This window comes from Cygnus olor, chromosome 2 (assembly GCF_009769625.2).
Source record: "Cygnus olor isolate bCygOlo1 chromosome 2, bCygOlo1.pri.v2, whole genome shotgun sequence".
Taxonomy (NCBI): domain Eukaryota; kingdom Metazoa; phylum Chordata; class Aves; order Anseriformes; family Anatidae; genus Cygnus; species Cygnus olor.
Window position 1 is genome coordinate 136250337 of NC_049170.1, and position 16677 is coordinate 136267013.

The 16677-nt window shown below is 40.2% G+C and overlaps 1 protein-coding gene across 3 annotated transcripts in view; it reads right to left on the minus strand.

Annotated features, from left to right (window-relative positions):
• RAD54B (RAD54 homolog B) overlaps positions 1–16677 on the minus strand; it is a 69379-nt gene that overhangs the window by 28664 nt on the left and 24038 nt on the right. For all 3 annotated transcript variants that reach the window (XM_040546541.1, XM_040546542.1, XM_040546543.1), the window contains exon 4: positions 1444–1644. In XM_040546541.1, coding sequence (XP_040402475.1) covers positions 1444–1644 — 201 coding nt within the window. The remainder of the gene's footprint in view (positions 1–1443; positions 1645–16677) is intronic.

Sequence of the window (16677 nt, forward strand, 5' to 3'; positions counted from 1 at the left end):
CTTTTTCTTCCCCTCTAAATGCATGCAAAAATGCACAGTACTCCTTGTTTGATTCCTGAAAGAAACATATCTGCTTTCAGGAAAGAGCCAGGATTCAGGATTTCAGGATTTCAGGATTTCAGGAAAGAGCCAGGATTTTCTTTTCAGGAAAGATGCCAGGACATAAGAGACGGGATGTGTCTTTCTAGTCGAGGTGCTTGTAGAGAGTAGTTATGACCTACCCTTTGCTAATTTATATTTAAAATTTACACTGCTTACATTGGTGAATTTATGATTTTCTTAGAAACCATGAGCATTGGAAACAACTCTAAATGAGCAAGTTAGACCAATGGCATTAGTATCATTGTGCTACCAGACACAATCAAACATAGCCAAAAAATTTTACCGGAGACAATGAGAATACTCAATTTTCTATTGTGTTTTCTGCTAATTCAAGAAGACAGGACTAGAAAAAAAATACAAGAACAACAGGGTGGTGGCTGATGCATTCCGTACATTACTCTCTTTCTCTCTGCCTTTTTCAAACCCAAGCAAGTCTGTACATATATTGCTTTGCTATAAATGAATTTGAATTAATTTCTAAGTCACAGACTGATCTGCAAATTACAACTGCTTGGTCCTAGCAAGGTTCACAATGTCATGATTGTAACAAAAGAGCTGAGAAGCCACCTCGGCCCCAGTATTAATCAAATTATGTTTTGTAGCAACATTGTCCAATCCTACTTCCTCCTCAAATATTTTTGGCTCAGTTAGCAAAGTTAATTCTTTTTTTTTTTTTTGCTAAAAAAATACTGCTCCAAGTTGACTGCAGCCTATAGTTTGCAAGTCTTATTTTTAACTCTGATAACAACCCAAACTGTGTCTTACAGCAGCAGCTGCTGCTAAAACTGCAAGACTAAAAATTGCTACACAGTTGACTTTGGCTTGGCTGGAAACCGTTGCTATTGCCTGTCTTTCTGACAAAGATAATATTTTTAGCTGTTTGGCTGAAAAGTACAGATCCAATCTCAGACATTCCCAGTTACCATACTACTGACTGGAATATCTACAAGAAACTTACCTGTATATGTTCCCTGAACTCTCACACCTTCAATGCAGTATATGAGCAACCAAAATCAACTACTTCTTCCTCATTTGGCATCTCAGCTGAGCTAGTACTGCCGCTCATTTCCAGATCCTCTCCTTGGACTAGCATTTGGTGTTTTTGTGAATAATGTTATTCAGCCTGCTCCAGCCTCCCCCATACATCTGCCTTATACGTAAGAAACATAAAGCCGTCTTTCCATCTCCCCCCATTGCAAAAAAAGGCTACTGTGCTTTAATCAAGTGTTCAACTTTGGTATTGAGAACTCTGAAATATCTAAAGAACCTTTTCTCTGTTATTCAAAGCACATTAATTTTAAGCCAATTATTCACTTACACAAACGTGCAAACCTACAGTACCTCTTCCAATGTCTTTGCCTTCCATATCTTTCAATATTACCGACTTTCCTTTTGTAACAAGAACAGCATCACCTTCCCACTTCTTGTGCTTTTTCTTTGATGCCTTACACCACACAACGCTGAAATATTTTGTAAGGCAGTCAGGTTCTTCCTGCCCTGCTTCTTCCTTTGCTATTCCTGATGTTGGCAAATACGTTGCATCTAAAAGGGAAATAAAATACCAAATAATATCTCAAGTTCTCTTGATGAAGCGTACAGTCATTTTCATTTCAAACAAATCAAGGACAATCTATGCATTTCATCTTATATAAACAAAGTGGCATATTTCCTCTCCTGGGCTGTTTATGTTAAGTTTGGACTGAGATAGAAAAGCACATAAGGACTCATCCTGAAATAGGAACCATCAAATTGTTTTTGGAAAGTATGTACTTTCAGGAAAAGGACATTTAGAGAAAAAGGACAAAGTACATTAATCAGAGAACTGACTTGACATAACAGATGAGGAGTGTGTAGAAAGAATAAAAGGAATGGCTGGAGAAAACAGACGGGGAAACAAGCATATGAGAAAATGAGAAGTCCTGGTGAGATGGTGCTGGGCAATGTTCTGGAAGCAAGGATGGGAATACAGAACTCCAGAAAGGGAGCAAAGGAGGCCAGTAAAGAGGTCTGAAGCTAAAGTCATTAGTCCTAAGTTTGCAAAATAGCTATAACTGTAATAATGCAAAAGATTATTTCGACTGTTTTCCTCGTGGCCTTTAGAAATAAGTAATTATGCAAACATTGAAACAGATCATCTCTTGAGCTTGCAGCCATTCAAATGATGCCACCAGGCTTAGACTGATTTAGATTTGTCAGCAGTTAGCTCATTATAAGTAACACAAATATAAATGCTAATACAAAATGTTTAGGTTAATAAGGTTAAGAAATCATAACAGAACAGACAGCTGTTGATTATAATATCGATTAAGCATAAACGCATGCTTCCCAGAGTTAGCAATCTGACATGAGTCAAGTAATGGCAGATAAGTCCTCAGCATTATCTAAAGGAATATCTGTAGCATTCCTTTTCAGCACATGCACAGCTTCAAAGAGAGAATCAGACTAATTTTCATTAAAATACCCTTGCATGCTGGTTAAAGGCTTAAATCGGTTTGCTCCTTTGATTCCATCTGGGATTCAACACTACACAAATCTGTTACAAAAAAGCGCTTATGCCACAGACGAACCTTTCCAAAATTTCCAAGTGTGCTGGTATTTAAAGGAGAAGCAGCAAGAGCAGAAGAAGGTTGCTCACAGTAATGGTGAGGCAACTTTATAATAATATCAGGCAACTTCACAATAAATAAAGAGGCAACTTTATTGCTTGTACATCAAGTCTACATTTTCTTAAAACTGCAAAAGACTAGTAAGTGAGTGTAAACTCACTAGTCACTAGAGTGACTAGTAAAATGAGTGTAATTTTTCGGACTAGTATATACTAAAGAAGTATTATCTAAACAAAAAATGCTACATTTATTGAAAATAGTTTTCTTCCCAAAGCTGTCTGCAAGTTTTCGTGTCTGGATAGGACTTTATGCTAACACAGTGCTTGATGTTGATCTTTTTTCAGGGCACTGGCCGACAACTGTAGTGCCCCCCATCCCCAAGGGGTAACAGAACAGCTACTGAGCACAGGCACACCACACGAGGATCAGCAAACAGACCAGATGACCTCCTTTTGAAACGTAGAGAATTCTACATAGATGAAACCTGGGAAATGAGCCAGAGAGCAAGAATAAATCCTTACAGTTTTGCAAAAAGGTACAAGGGCTCTATTGGATCTTCAGTAATCACAAGTAATAAGATTTGGAGGAGCAAAGGAGAGAGAGAAACCCCCCTACGTTGCCAAAAATACAAGCCTGATTTGATTCTATTCTGAGTTTTGAAATGCAAACTGATCCAAAAAAATACATACGAGATTGTTTTCGCTTTTTCAACTGGTTCTCACATTTTAATCAGCAACTGCTACCTCTTTCTTCATTTTAAGATTTTAAATAAGTTACTGCAAGAATGAGAGATTTTGTTGAAGAACGTTCTCCTTGTCTCCTGAAGGATGCTTGTCCATAAAAAAATGACCACCTCCTTGTCTCCTCCATTGACCTCCCACATGAGTCTGGTGACCCCTGAGATCTGTTTTATGGTTATTACTCTTTTACCCAGGGAGTCCTGCTTGGTGTTATTTGAATCACCAGTAGATTAACTTTCAAGTCAATAACAATTCTTCAAACTCCTCTAATCCCCACTTCAGTTAAAAATAATAAAATAATAATTTAGAAACAATGCTGGAAACTGCAAGCATTGTATAACAGTGAATTTTGAAGAGAAGGATTTCTAAAGCAAACTGCCCCCAGTGAGCAGCAAACTGGCTACCAGTATTCCCCATATAAGTGTCATGTTCCTATGGGAAAACTAAAAATTAGCAGACTCTGCAATGCTCAGATTTCTTCCCTCTGTTTGTCTTCTGTATTATCATAATTTCTGATTATAAAAATATCCTTTAGTGATTTGCTTCAATGCTAGAATACATAATAAATACATAAGAATACATAATGTATTCTTTTACCTACAACTACAGTAGAATTTCAGATAAAAGTGTAATTTTTCTTTCTTTAATCATTTTTATATAAAGATAATTAAATGTTTTCAAGTTGATCTTCTACAGAATTCCCTGGAATAAAAATCTAAACCTGTTCACCAACAACTCTGATCAGGTACTGGCGTTCACCCTTCTCGTTATGATATGCTCCTCTTGTTGTTTTTGTTTCTACTTGGGATCACACCTCTTTGACATCGAAGATTTATTCCAGTGCAATAGGAGAATAAACACATTTTGTCAATACACTGCCAGGATTTTTTCGTGAATCAAAACGAGACTGGGGTGGTATGTATAGTAGCTAAGTTCAGTATTTGATATAGTGGTATGGAGAGCAATGACTTCTACAGTAAAAACCCTTGCTGCCCTTACACAGAGCTGGTTTTGCCAAGATCCTGAACCGCAGGTGGAGATCCTGGGCTCCGCTGTTAATCAGTTGGGACTACAAATAATAAGTAACAGGAACTATGTGCGCACCAGAGTAAGAGAAAGATCAGGAAATCATGCCCACTCATATCTCTCCTAAATGGTCTACTGCCTCGCCTGGGTGCAGTTTCCTTAACCATGAAGAAACCATGGCAAGTGACATATCTTTCTTCCCAGAATGAAGGGCTTGGGAATCTTAAAAACGTGGGTAATGAGGCTTCAAATGCTTCCACAAACAGAAACGTACCTGGCTGAGAGAGCAAGGGCTTAAGTTTCAAGATATAAACCATCGCTTGCTTGATGTGAGGAAAAGCTCCAGCAAACTTCCTGGAGGTGATGATTTACAGAAAACGGGACGGGATCCAGGAAAGGGGATGGGGGGAGCGTCCCAATGGCAAACCAGCTTAACCAGTTTCTGCTGAGCGGGGTTTGGAGAAAACACATCGATGAAATGTGCTCGGCTACTCCCAACTGAGAAAGCTGGACTATGAAAGACCACAAAACATAAAGCGCGTGTGCATTTTCAGTAGCCTCTGCAGTGTAACCGTGCACATTCGTGAGGAGAAGTCAGGCTCCAGCGAGCAGGGCCGCGGGCACCTCAGGCCAAGGTGGGGTTTAATGGATGGCTTAACCCCATGTAACTGCGGGCCGCTGCCAAAACCCGTGAGCTTCCTTCTCCTTCTTGCTCCCCCACCGCCGTTCCTCCGGCAGCTGTAGTGGCTGAGCAGCCAGGGCAAGGCCGATCGATGAATCACATGAGCAACCGAGGGCCATACGAGGAAGGGAAACAAGGAGACTGTCCCTTTCCTTTCCGCGCAGCAGCCCCCGGTAGGTCGGAGGGGGTTTGAAGCTGTGGGTCTGTCAGGCTGCTTAACAGCTCTGCGCCAGGACTTCACGTTGTAAGTGGGTTCCAAATCCCCTAAACAAAAAAGCATTACCAAAATGCACGAACTGCAGTTTATAGAAAACAACTTTGATTCAAGTTGTGCTCTGTGGTAAAAAGAATAAGAGAGAGAGAGAGAAGGTAAGCTGAGCCAAAAATCTGGACTGAGATAGAGATAAGAGATTTGGACTCTGAATGAATCACAGCTGAAACTCGGTGGCGGTGTTTTCCTGTAGCCTCTGCAGCCACTTCTGCACACGTGTGCCATCTCTGCCCTGCAGAGCCAGCGTCGTCCCCGTCTTCTGAGCAGAGGAGATTTTCCATGAAGCTCCCCTCCACAGTCCTCAGAAAATTCCTTAATCAAATCACTTCACGACATTCAGAGAACTGATGTGTACATAGTAGTTAAGTGTCGTGTTCTGTATGAAATGCCTGTATGTTAAACACTTCCCAGGAATATTTAAAGAAATACAAGACAGAGATAGCATCATCGTTCGTTTGCAAAGCAATTTCAGTCTAATAATAAATTTAATACTAAGCTAACATGTCAATGTATATTACTGTGCCTTGAAAATGGAAAAATATGTAATAACTCTCCTCACAGCACTTCTGTGGAACTTTTTATGAGGAGTGCAACCACGAAGAGTTGAACTGACTTGCCTACAACTATAGGAATCAATGACAGATGGGACTACAACTGAGTTGCTCAATTACAATTCAGTGCTTCATACCCCTCTTTTAAACACAAAATGTATAATAAACGTATAATGAACACATCAATATTGCAGCCAAAATGCAACCAGCATTATTAGCAGGGGAGGTCCATAGTCCTATCAGTATCTCAGTTATGGACATGACCTATAGGGACTTCAGATCCTGACAGAGAAAAGCCTAATTTGAACATAATTTCATCGGTGCCCAAGTCTGTAGGGCATTTTTGTTTTAAGATTAAGTTTTTTTTAAAAGCAAAAGCAATGTGTTTTGTTTTTTTTTTTTCCTTCTTTCATTTCATACTAGGTGGATGAGCTTATTGAATGTGAAAATTAATTCATCTAAAGAATGATATTTCAAGCAGGAATATTTTTTTTTCAAAAAATAAATCGTTTTACAAACTTTTTTTAAACAAAACCACAAATGATCAAATATTGATCATAAATATCTGTTTTATGAGAACAAAAATCATAGATGAATGCAGTTTTAGTCTCAGTAAGCTATTATTCCTTGTAGAAGCTCTAATAACTCAATGCTGTGGAGAATCTAGAAATCTGGGGAGAAGGTAGCGCTTCTTTTTCCTTTTGGCCTGGGTAAAACTTTTTCCATTCCTGAGAGCTAAAAGCTCTTGGAAATAAATGCAGTTTTCACATTCTCTGCAGCTTAATTTCCTGAGGATTACACAGTGGACATGCTCTAACCGAGGCCGAGAATAGCTTTCTCTGTAGTCACAGCTCTCGCTGCTTGGACCAAAGCTGGGTCCCCTCCAAGCACGCCAGCAGGGAATTTTTCTCTTTGTCCCTCTCATTCAGAGACGATGTCTCCCCTCCTGATGCCAAACAGGAAAAGATGGCAAAGGGGACATGGAGCAGCTACGTGGAAGAGTTCATTGTGAGGAGAAGCCTGAAAAGAGGCTACGATGGGAAAGGCAAGCTGATGTTAAAACAGTAAAAAAAAAAAGATGACTGGTAAGAGACTATCAGTCGGACCTGGAAGCTAAGCACACAGGAAAGGCTAGAAAACAGTAAGGGAATAAAAAGAGTAAGGAGACAACAGTCTGTATTAGAAGGAGGAGTGGAGATGAAGACAGAGGCGGACTGGGATTGGAGTCTAGGGTAAGAGTCATGCAGCAGAGAGAGCTGGGGTTTTATGAGCAAGAATGGGAGCAAGAAAAGCTTGCTGCACCTCAACTCTGTCCTTCAAAATTCAAGGTCCAGTAAAAATGTATGGCTTGCTGGAAGCCACCAAGGGAAACCCAAGGAAGACCAGGGAGAAGGAAATGAGAACAGAAGCTGATTAGGCACTGACAGGGAAACTAAAGAGAAAAGCAACAGGGGAGAGAACAGCAAAGGACAATAGGGCATTGCAGCATAAAAGATGGCAAGCAGGTGAGCCCAGAACAGAAATGGCTGTACAAAGACATAAGGGCACTCAGACCAATTCACCCTCCCAATACATAGGGCCCGCTCCACTTTGCTCATCCTTCTAGTTTCACTTTTCTCCTAATCCAATTTTTAAGACTACCAAGGTTAAAAATAGCATAAAATTGCTATGATTTTTAATCTCTTCCACTGCACAGACTCAGGTTCAGCAGTCGCCCTCCATGTGGGTAGGGCCAGAGAAGGAGAGCGAGGGGAGGCTTAGGTACAATGTATGAGATGGCAGCAATTAAGCTTTTGAACTGGCTCCATTTGACCATGCAAGACAAATTAATTCTGAGTTTAGGACTGGTGGAGGACCCAGAGTCAGGCAAACAATTTGTAATGGACAAGATGGTGTAGACAAATAAGGAGCTAAAGCTTGGGTGACCTTGCTGTTATGCCCCAAGTCCCTTTGGTAATTTCTGCTCTTCAATATGAAATATCTTCAGTCTTTCAGTTTGTTTGCTGTCAGCAAATGTGCAAAACTCACTGATCAAAACACTGCATGCCACTGTATTAATGGTCTACACTGAATGAAGCAACCTCCTAATGCAGTCATTTGGTTTGTTACCTCAAAGGGTAAAGATCAGAGTTTCAACCTTGTCTGTCTTATACAAATGAAAACATTAAATTATAGGGAATAATCTATTTAGAAATGTTAATTTGCTCTACAAGCCAAAAGAATAATATCTACAAACCTGTGGTACCAAACTACCTTACCCCTACACACTCTCAAAAACCAGCCTATTTAAAGTAAATTAATTTTAAGGTTGTGAAGTTGAGCAAAGTTTGGAAACGTCAAAATAAGACTGTTCCAGTGACTTGATCTGCCCCATTGGCCATATGCATTAACAGTAAGTCTTTACAGAAAACATGCTGCACTGCATTTCCTTGGGACCCTTCTCGTATGTGTGCATGGAATTACACTCTCTGCAGCTGCAGCAAAAAGAGGCTGCTATGTACAAGGCCTCCGAGCTGCTCTGATGCAGCTGCTCTGATGGGAGGCCAAGAGTGCAAGGACAGAACGTCTACTCTCATGTTTAGAAAAGTAGTCCCTCTGAGAACTGGATGTTGCTTGCATTCTTTCTAGTGTTCCTTTGTGGTGTGACGGAAGTCATTTAACCCAAACTTTTTGGCAGCAGAGATTTGTCCGAGTGCCTGATTTGAGAATCAGTCTCATTTGTAGTAATACTGAACACTCACAGGTGCAGCTGGAAGGTGTAGTCTGAACACATTAACTGTAGAATGACAGAATGGTTTGGGTTGGAAGGGACCTTAAAGCCCACCCAGTTCCAGCCCCCTGCCAGGTCCACGTCCTTCTTGTGCTGGGGGCCCCAGAGCTGAACGCAGGCTCCAGGTGGGGTCTCACGAGAGCAGAGCAGAGGGGGACAGTCACCTCCCTCGCCCTGCTGGCCACGCTGCTTTTGGTGCAGCCCAGGACACGGTTGGCTTTCTGGGCTGCAAGCACACATTGCAGGTTTGTGTTGAGCTTCTCATCAACCAACACCCCCAGGTCTTTCTCCTCAGGGCTGCTCTCCATCCACCCATTCCCCGCACAGAACACTGAAGCACTGAGATAACGCGGTCCTAGTTGATTCAATCTACACCTTCAGTGTTAATGGAGCTTACTCTCTCTGTGCCTCAGCTCCCAGTTTCTCTCCTTGAAAGTGGAGATTATGCCAACCTGTCATCTCACAAGGATGTTGCAGAATGCAATTATATTTGTGAAGTGCTCAGCTACTACCATGATGGACATCAGAGAAAAAAAAAACATCAGGAAATTAATTCAAGATAGTTTGAATGCTGAGAAGAAATCAAGGCAGAAGTCTGTAGCTGAGCAAAAAAGAGGAAAGGAAATACTGAATAGTTGTTCATTGAGTAGATGCAGTACATTCTGTGAACTGAAACTGGCAAGGAAGCCTACCGAACCAGAACACATGATTGTGCAATTAAGGGCTGCACCGCAATGCATGAGAAAGCTGGAAACAGGCTGCATGCATTTGCAAGATTTTTGGGTACCTGCATTTGTAACCTGAATTTTCTCTTCAAATAGGAACCTTCTGTATGCAATAAAAGAGATGATAGATGCACTTAATTTGAACAATGAGGAACATTCTCCTCATCACCGTTTAATGAAACTTTAAGCTCTTAAGGGTATCAGCAACAGAGGAGGGAGGAAAGCTTTTACTTTTATATCTCCATGGTAGAAAACTATTCTTCTTAAACCTCTCAGCTGTCTAAAAATCCAACTGACTCCAGCTTCCACTTTAAAATTTAATGAACTGAGCTGAAAGCTTCTGTCAAGTCCGCAGAAATAGAGGTGCAAGTCCTATTATCAAAGGAAAAAGCAGCATCATTGAGGATTCTGAAATGCTGCAGGCATCATACGGTGCAGCAAGCCAGATCAGCGTGATAAAATATTGGAACCATTCAAATGCCATCCGAGTTGACTGTTTACTGCTCCTCTTAGTGTTGCCATCCACGCTGAAAGTTGTTTTGATTAATTTGTCAATTAAAGGCTCTTTTCCTTCAAAAAAAAAATATGCAAAAAGTAGTATCAGAAAGCAACATTTGTACTTGGGCTCTGTAAATATTGAATGTTATTGTGATAAATGATAGCCTAAATGGGATAAGTGGAAAAATTCCAAATATTTAATTTACTGAAAAATCCAAATTACTAAGAAGTATGGAAGCAAAGCAGTTATTAGACTGTTAAACAATCACAGGTTAATCAGAGCCATCTCAAAAAGCAGCCAATTTCTGAAGCAGCTTGCAGAGATTTAAATATGCATTCTTTTGTGCTTGAATGTTAATGGAAGGTACACAGCTAAGCATATATGTGGGACCTTCAAAATACATAGTTTCGCATTCTCTAAACATTTGCTATTGCTTCTACTGTTTCTTTTTTAATTAAAAATAACACTTTGCTATCTACAAAATCTTATTTATAAAATCTGAAGACTTTTAGATGGTAGGAAACAGCAAGCAGGCAGAAAGGGATGTATTAAGATTATGTATACTTCGTATTCACATCTGTTTTAGCATATATTAGAAAGTAAAACATTTCAATGTACTGGTTTTGCTTGTTAATTTTTAATTATCTTTAATTTCTCTGGATTATAATAAAGAGTATTTAAAATAATCAATAGAACTTATGTCCACTGTCATAAGCATGGAACACAATATATTTCTATCTAAATTATTTAAACAGGACTGTTTAAAATTTATGACATTACTCTGGAAAGAGGCACACAAAGGATGAGTCATATTTTTGAGAGTTTTCATGTGTTATGCAGCAATGATTACTTACAGGGTGGCTGACGAAATCTTTGGAAAGGGAACGAGTAATCTTTCCAAATCAAGTTACATAACATTGATTTACATAAATGTAATCCATTCAATAGGCCAAGCAGAAAAGTAATATTTATGGCCAAGGCATAAAAACCTAGGGCTTTAGTTGCAATTCTCACAAGAAAAGCAAAACTAACACGGAAGATGAGAGAGGAGGGAAGAGGAGAAATTTACCCCTGTGCAGTTATGGGGTGCTTACTGTGCTGCCTTTGCTGCTTCTTGACAGAAGAAAATCGAACGTGGTTTAAACTGCATAAAAATTCCAACGCAAATTAATAACATTATTCCATGCGAGGAGCCATAAAGTCAGGATACCTTTGGCAGAGCCTACTTTGTGTCAAGCCTGCCTGGTTTTGATCCTGAACTGAGTACTTAGGAAACACTGAAAGCCATGGAGATGTGGCAGCTTTCCTCAACACAGACCGGGTCCTCTTGCTGCTCCCAAGGGACTGCTTTGACCCTCGATGTCACCTGCAAGGTGTTCAACCAGCTTCTGCAGCACGCACAGCTTTAGCTCTTATCCAGCTAGCATAAGTAGATCTCACTGGGTATGTATATGTGTATAAGTACACGTGCACGCTCATCAGGAAAGGATGAGATATGAAAGGAACAAAATTTATCTGTCAGAAATAATTACAAGAAACAACAATGGCTAAATTCCCCAGGCAAGCTTAATTCAGCCCTCTTCTGCGTGCATGACGTTCAGCCCTCTGAACCACCTAAATACAGACTATATTTTCCAGGTTATTGCTGGTCCTGAACTTCCCCCAGAAGAGCTGAGCCATTAGCTGCTCAGCTGCACAGTTCAATAGCTTTGAAACTATCCTGAAAGAAGGGCAAGTGCTCGAGATCCTTGCTGTCACATCATCTCCTCTGGATCTAAACCAAGTGGCTTCCACACTGAGGCCACCAGGCCTGCCAGTGGCGAGCCCAGAGACAAATTGTCTTGCTTTCATTCAAGGAGTGCCCAGCAAAGAAATCGCTGTACAGCTCTCAGCAACTCAATGTGCCCAGTTTGGACAGATTCTCCTAAGAATTCAGTTATTAGGGACGATAACAGAAGTATAACAAACTTACTGCAAACAAACTGCACGTTCTGTGCTTGCCAATGAGTTATGAAGTAGCCAAATGTGAGACAGCTTTTATAGCAATGACCAAAGGGCATCTCGATGCCAAGTGTCAAGGACTTTTTCAAAAGCCCAGGGAAGCTAGAACACTACAAAGGAAAGATCATCAAAATTCAATACATACAAAACAATACAAGGTATTCTCCCCTCAATCTGGCTCACAGAAAAAAAAAAAAGGCGAGCTGTTTTGAAAAAGCATAAACACAAGCATCTAACAGCATAAATGGTTTGGCCAAACTGATAGCTGATGCTACCAGTGTCACATGGAAATCCATCTTGACAGACAACCCGCTGTCAGAGCTTATTTACAATGCAAAACAATGCAAACATCACCCAGATGAAACTTGTAGAGTTTGCAAGTCAAAAAAATATATATATATTTTTGGCTTATGCATGCAACCCAAAGTCAATGCCATAAGATGATATGTCATGTTTTAATTCTACCATCCAACTTTATTCCAATATCCATATGGAGGTATGGATTCTGGATACGTGCCCGATTTTAATTCTGTGTTTCTGATACAGACCGTACATAAATGTTCCTAGACTCCACACAGAATTGTATTAACAGTAGCAACAAGTGGGCTAAGCGAAATTTACCTGCAAACTGCTGCGGAGTTACGATAAATTACTTTCTCTCACATGATACCTTCAGTGATTAATGATAGGTACAGCTTGAGATTACTGCAACAGATCTGATCTATACATAACACAGAGAAAAAACATAATGTTGCAGTAACTAACCAGAAAAAGTACAAAATCCCTCCTGCCCCATCCCCAAAGCTAGATAAAGGTTTTGTCCTCTTGTTTCACCGTTAAATTAAATCTGCAGTATAACTGGCAATTTATAAACCCACTTATTTCACGCACACAAAGTTCTGAACTTTTAAAGCAGACGTGTTTTGAGACAGCAGTATCAATACAGACAAGGATCACACAAAGACATGCAAAGAGAGCAAAAGGCAACTCTCAGAGTACTGTAAACAAAATGACTGAAATTTAACCAAACTAGGCCTTGGCATCAGCGGCATATGGCGGGGCATCATAATCCAGATAAATCGTTTTTTTGATTGCATTTACGTTAAATTATGCTTGTTATTGTGATTGTGCTAACTACAGATGAAAATCAGCAAGAAGCAGTCAGGAAATAATGAATTAGTTTTTTTTAATTCTGCTCACATACTTAAAATATAAAAAAATGAAGTATGATTTTCAAGTCTGCGTTTTTCCTAAAGAGCAAACCGAGATTATAAATAACATGGAACAACTGCTGATTAAGTATGCAAAGAGAATCGTACAATATTTCCCTCGTGTGAGTAATACAGTCTGACAACGTGCTGTGCTCACTCAAATATTTGGATACATCAACAAATCACTGTGCAATCACTAGGATAAAATGGTATGCAATCCCACAGCACTCAGAAAACACAAGGACACCGGAGAATGTCAGGGCTTGCAGACTGCTGAGTCTCCCAATGGGTTCCCCGTCCCTTATCCATCCCTGCTTATGCACAGATCACAACCGAGGTTTTCGACTACTTCAGTACTGAAAATTGGAGGTTTCAGAAGCAAGACTTTTATCTTAAAACTTTTAAAACACCATAATTTAAAGTCTGAATGTCCGGGGCTAGATGTATGTAAAGTTCTGTTAGGTTTAACCTTTCTATAATGCAGTTTGGAGCAAAAATAATTTTCAAGAAAAAGGGGAAAAAAAACACAAAAAAACTAATTATTTATCCAATCTCTCCCTCTACCCTTGGGCAATACTATGAACTTCATCAACACGAGATTAAATCGCCTTGTGAAAATGTTTTATATTTGAACTGTGGAAAGACAGCTTATCCAGCAAACCTGAGCATCAGAATTCACCACTTGTTCCTCCCACTTAGAAGCAATTCTTTTATAGTTATAAGCACGGTTACGGCTTTGCCTGTTGGCAATCCATGGGATGCAAAGTGTGTAGGCTCTAGTTTACGCATTTTCACTCCCTGGGGAAAAAAGTCCCAAGCAAGAAAATACGTGGAAACATAAAGGAAAGAAATCATTCAAAAGCAGTGAGGCGAAGGATGACAGAAAAGGAGTATGCAAGATTGGTAAGTAATATTTCCTGGTCTTGGAGTCGGTCTCTCTTCCACGATTTTTACCTGATAATTCTGACAGAAGGCAAGCACTGCCAACAAGATGATGACAAAGGAGTGGAGAGCTTATGGGGAGAAAAAGGAAAAGATAATTAGGGAGCGTTTGACAAAAGTATAGACCAATAATTAGACAGTTACTCACATAGATGAAGTTATGCAAGATGTTATTACAATGATCACAAAGTTACCAAAGTTACAGTTTTTTTACTCTAATCCTAAAATGAAAATAATACATTAGAAACTGGGAATTAAACTACTGATAGAGCCTGTTTATTTTGGTTACCTTAGTAGGAGGACGTGAACATATGGTAGAAATTTGCCCTTGCCTAAAATTACTCTGCTTGTACACAGTACATTGTAAACATGCAGACCGGGAACGGCAGTGCCAGGTACAGTGAAGAGAACAGGAGGATTAGGATGGGGGTGAAGGAGTGAAGGGCTTCCTGCCATTGCTTTCACACATGCTAATGAAATATAATTTGCTGGAACGGTAAAAATTCATAGTACTTGAAGGTCCGGAAGGACTAGCCACAGCTGTGCGTGCATGTACCCACGCATTTCTTGTAGGAATACAAGAAAAAAAAAAAACGAGAACAGGCACCGAGAAGAGAGAAGTCTGATGCAGACAGATAACCTGACACTGAAAAGCAGATGTGGGGTGAGACAGATCCGCCAGCATGGACAGGCATAACATAGTCAGCACCATGCTGCACTGATGTCACTGAAAGAAGAAACATATCCGTAGTGAAAGAAGATAAATGTCATGTCGCAAGTAAAGAAACAAGCAAGCTACGCGGGGATTCAAGAGGTTCCCCCCTCCCCACCACCAAAAAAAAAAACACAAAAACCCACACCAGAGAACAAAGGAAACCAGAAGAGAGATCTCCAAACTAGAGATGCTGCCTGCAAGTAAGAATGAAAGGCCTTCCACTAACAAATGAGACAGTGCCAGAACAACCAAACGTCCTGATTACAGGGAGACATTTCTGAGCAGACCCCTGTATTGCATTATTTCTTACTCATTTGCATCCTTCCCCCTCCAATATCAGGACTATAACGGGCAGTTTGCTCTGCCCAGAGTCTGAGTTTTGTATCTGCCTTGCCTTTCAGTTCAGAAAGGACTACAAGCTTTTGAAGATTGGAAATTCCTCTGGTTCTACTCCTTGAAATAAAAACAGAGACCCTGGAGGTCACCTCCTGATGTAGCTCAAGGAGAATGGAGAATTCAACAGAAAATATTCTGAAGTCTCTGAAGAGCATTTCAGTGGCCAAAATAAGGTTAGCTATAATTCAAAACCACCGCAAGACAATAAGCCAGTTGGGAATTATCTTCTGGACTAGTAAAAAAGGTAGCCATTTGCATAGTATGTAAGGACAGAAACAACAAATTCCTTGAAATTGGAAAACAGAATTCTAATTTTCAACTGAAAGGATAAAATCAGGTATTTCCAAATTATGAGTGCAGGGAATTTCGTGCTGTTACCCAATTTCTGAGCAGCCACATTTCACACAGCAAAGTAGAACAAATAAGATCTGCATTTATTTATTAAAGCCAAGACTTTGACTCTTGTAAACTCAGGGAAGAGCGTATCTCATTGAAGTGTTCCTGGCTACATAAAAAGAGATCAATGTCCTTGAACCGCAAAAAAGACAGAAGAAAGGCAAGGTCTGAACAGAAACCAAGGCCACTCATTCAGACATCACCATCATCAGCGCACGCAAACATTCCCAAAAGAACAAGTGCTTGAAAAGCTCTCTTCTCTACAATACCACTGGAAGAAGAAGAGTAGGGGGCGATTCCATATTGCTGACATCTGTTTTCATTGACTGTATTTTTCCTCGGATTGTAAACCAAAGATTTATTTCCTCTACCCTCCCCTCCTGTAACCTGTTAAAGGTGTCCTGGGCACTGACAGTCGAGATGATTTCTCTCTCATCGCTGTCATAAAATTTTAACTACAATGCTTTAAGCTCGACTGGTCCCTCAGCTAAACTTACATGCTTCCAGCCTTCAGTTTTTAATAAGCATTTATCCCCGTGGTTACAAAGGTAACCTGATTCACTCCGGAGACTGGCAAGAAGTAGCAAGGCTTACCTCATTTAAAGAGTCTGCTGATGCAGACCAGTGCCCCATTCACACAAGCTGAGGTTCTGTGGGAATGGAGAAAGAAGCAGATTTGAGGAAAAACAGTGACAGAAGCAACAGTAACAAGCAGACACAGGAAAAAAACGTTCTGCTTCCTATTGCTTTTGTCCTTTCTGCTGTTGGGGCCCTCTGAGTTGGAGACCAGGGTGGAATTACACCTCCTTTGTTCTCTCTTTTTCCTTGAGTCCATGCTTCCTTTCCTTTTCCATGCTAGAAGTTAGAGGAAGGAGAAAGTATTGTTACATGGAATAAGGAGCCAGAGCTCTAAGGCAGGTGTGGATCTGTTCATAACAAGCAGAAGACCATGAATTATGGAGAAATTAATTGTCTGGGACTTACGCTTTCCAGTTGTTGTGGGTTGTTTATTTTGTTTGTCTGTTTTTTCCAGTTATTAGTGTT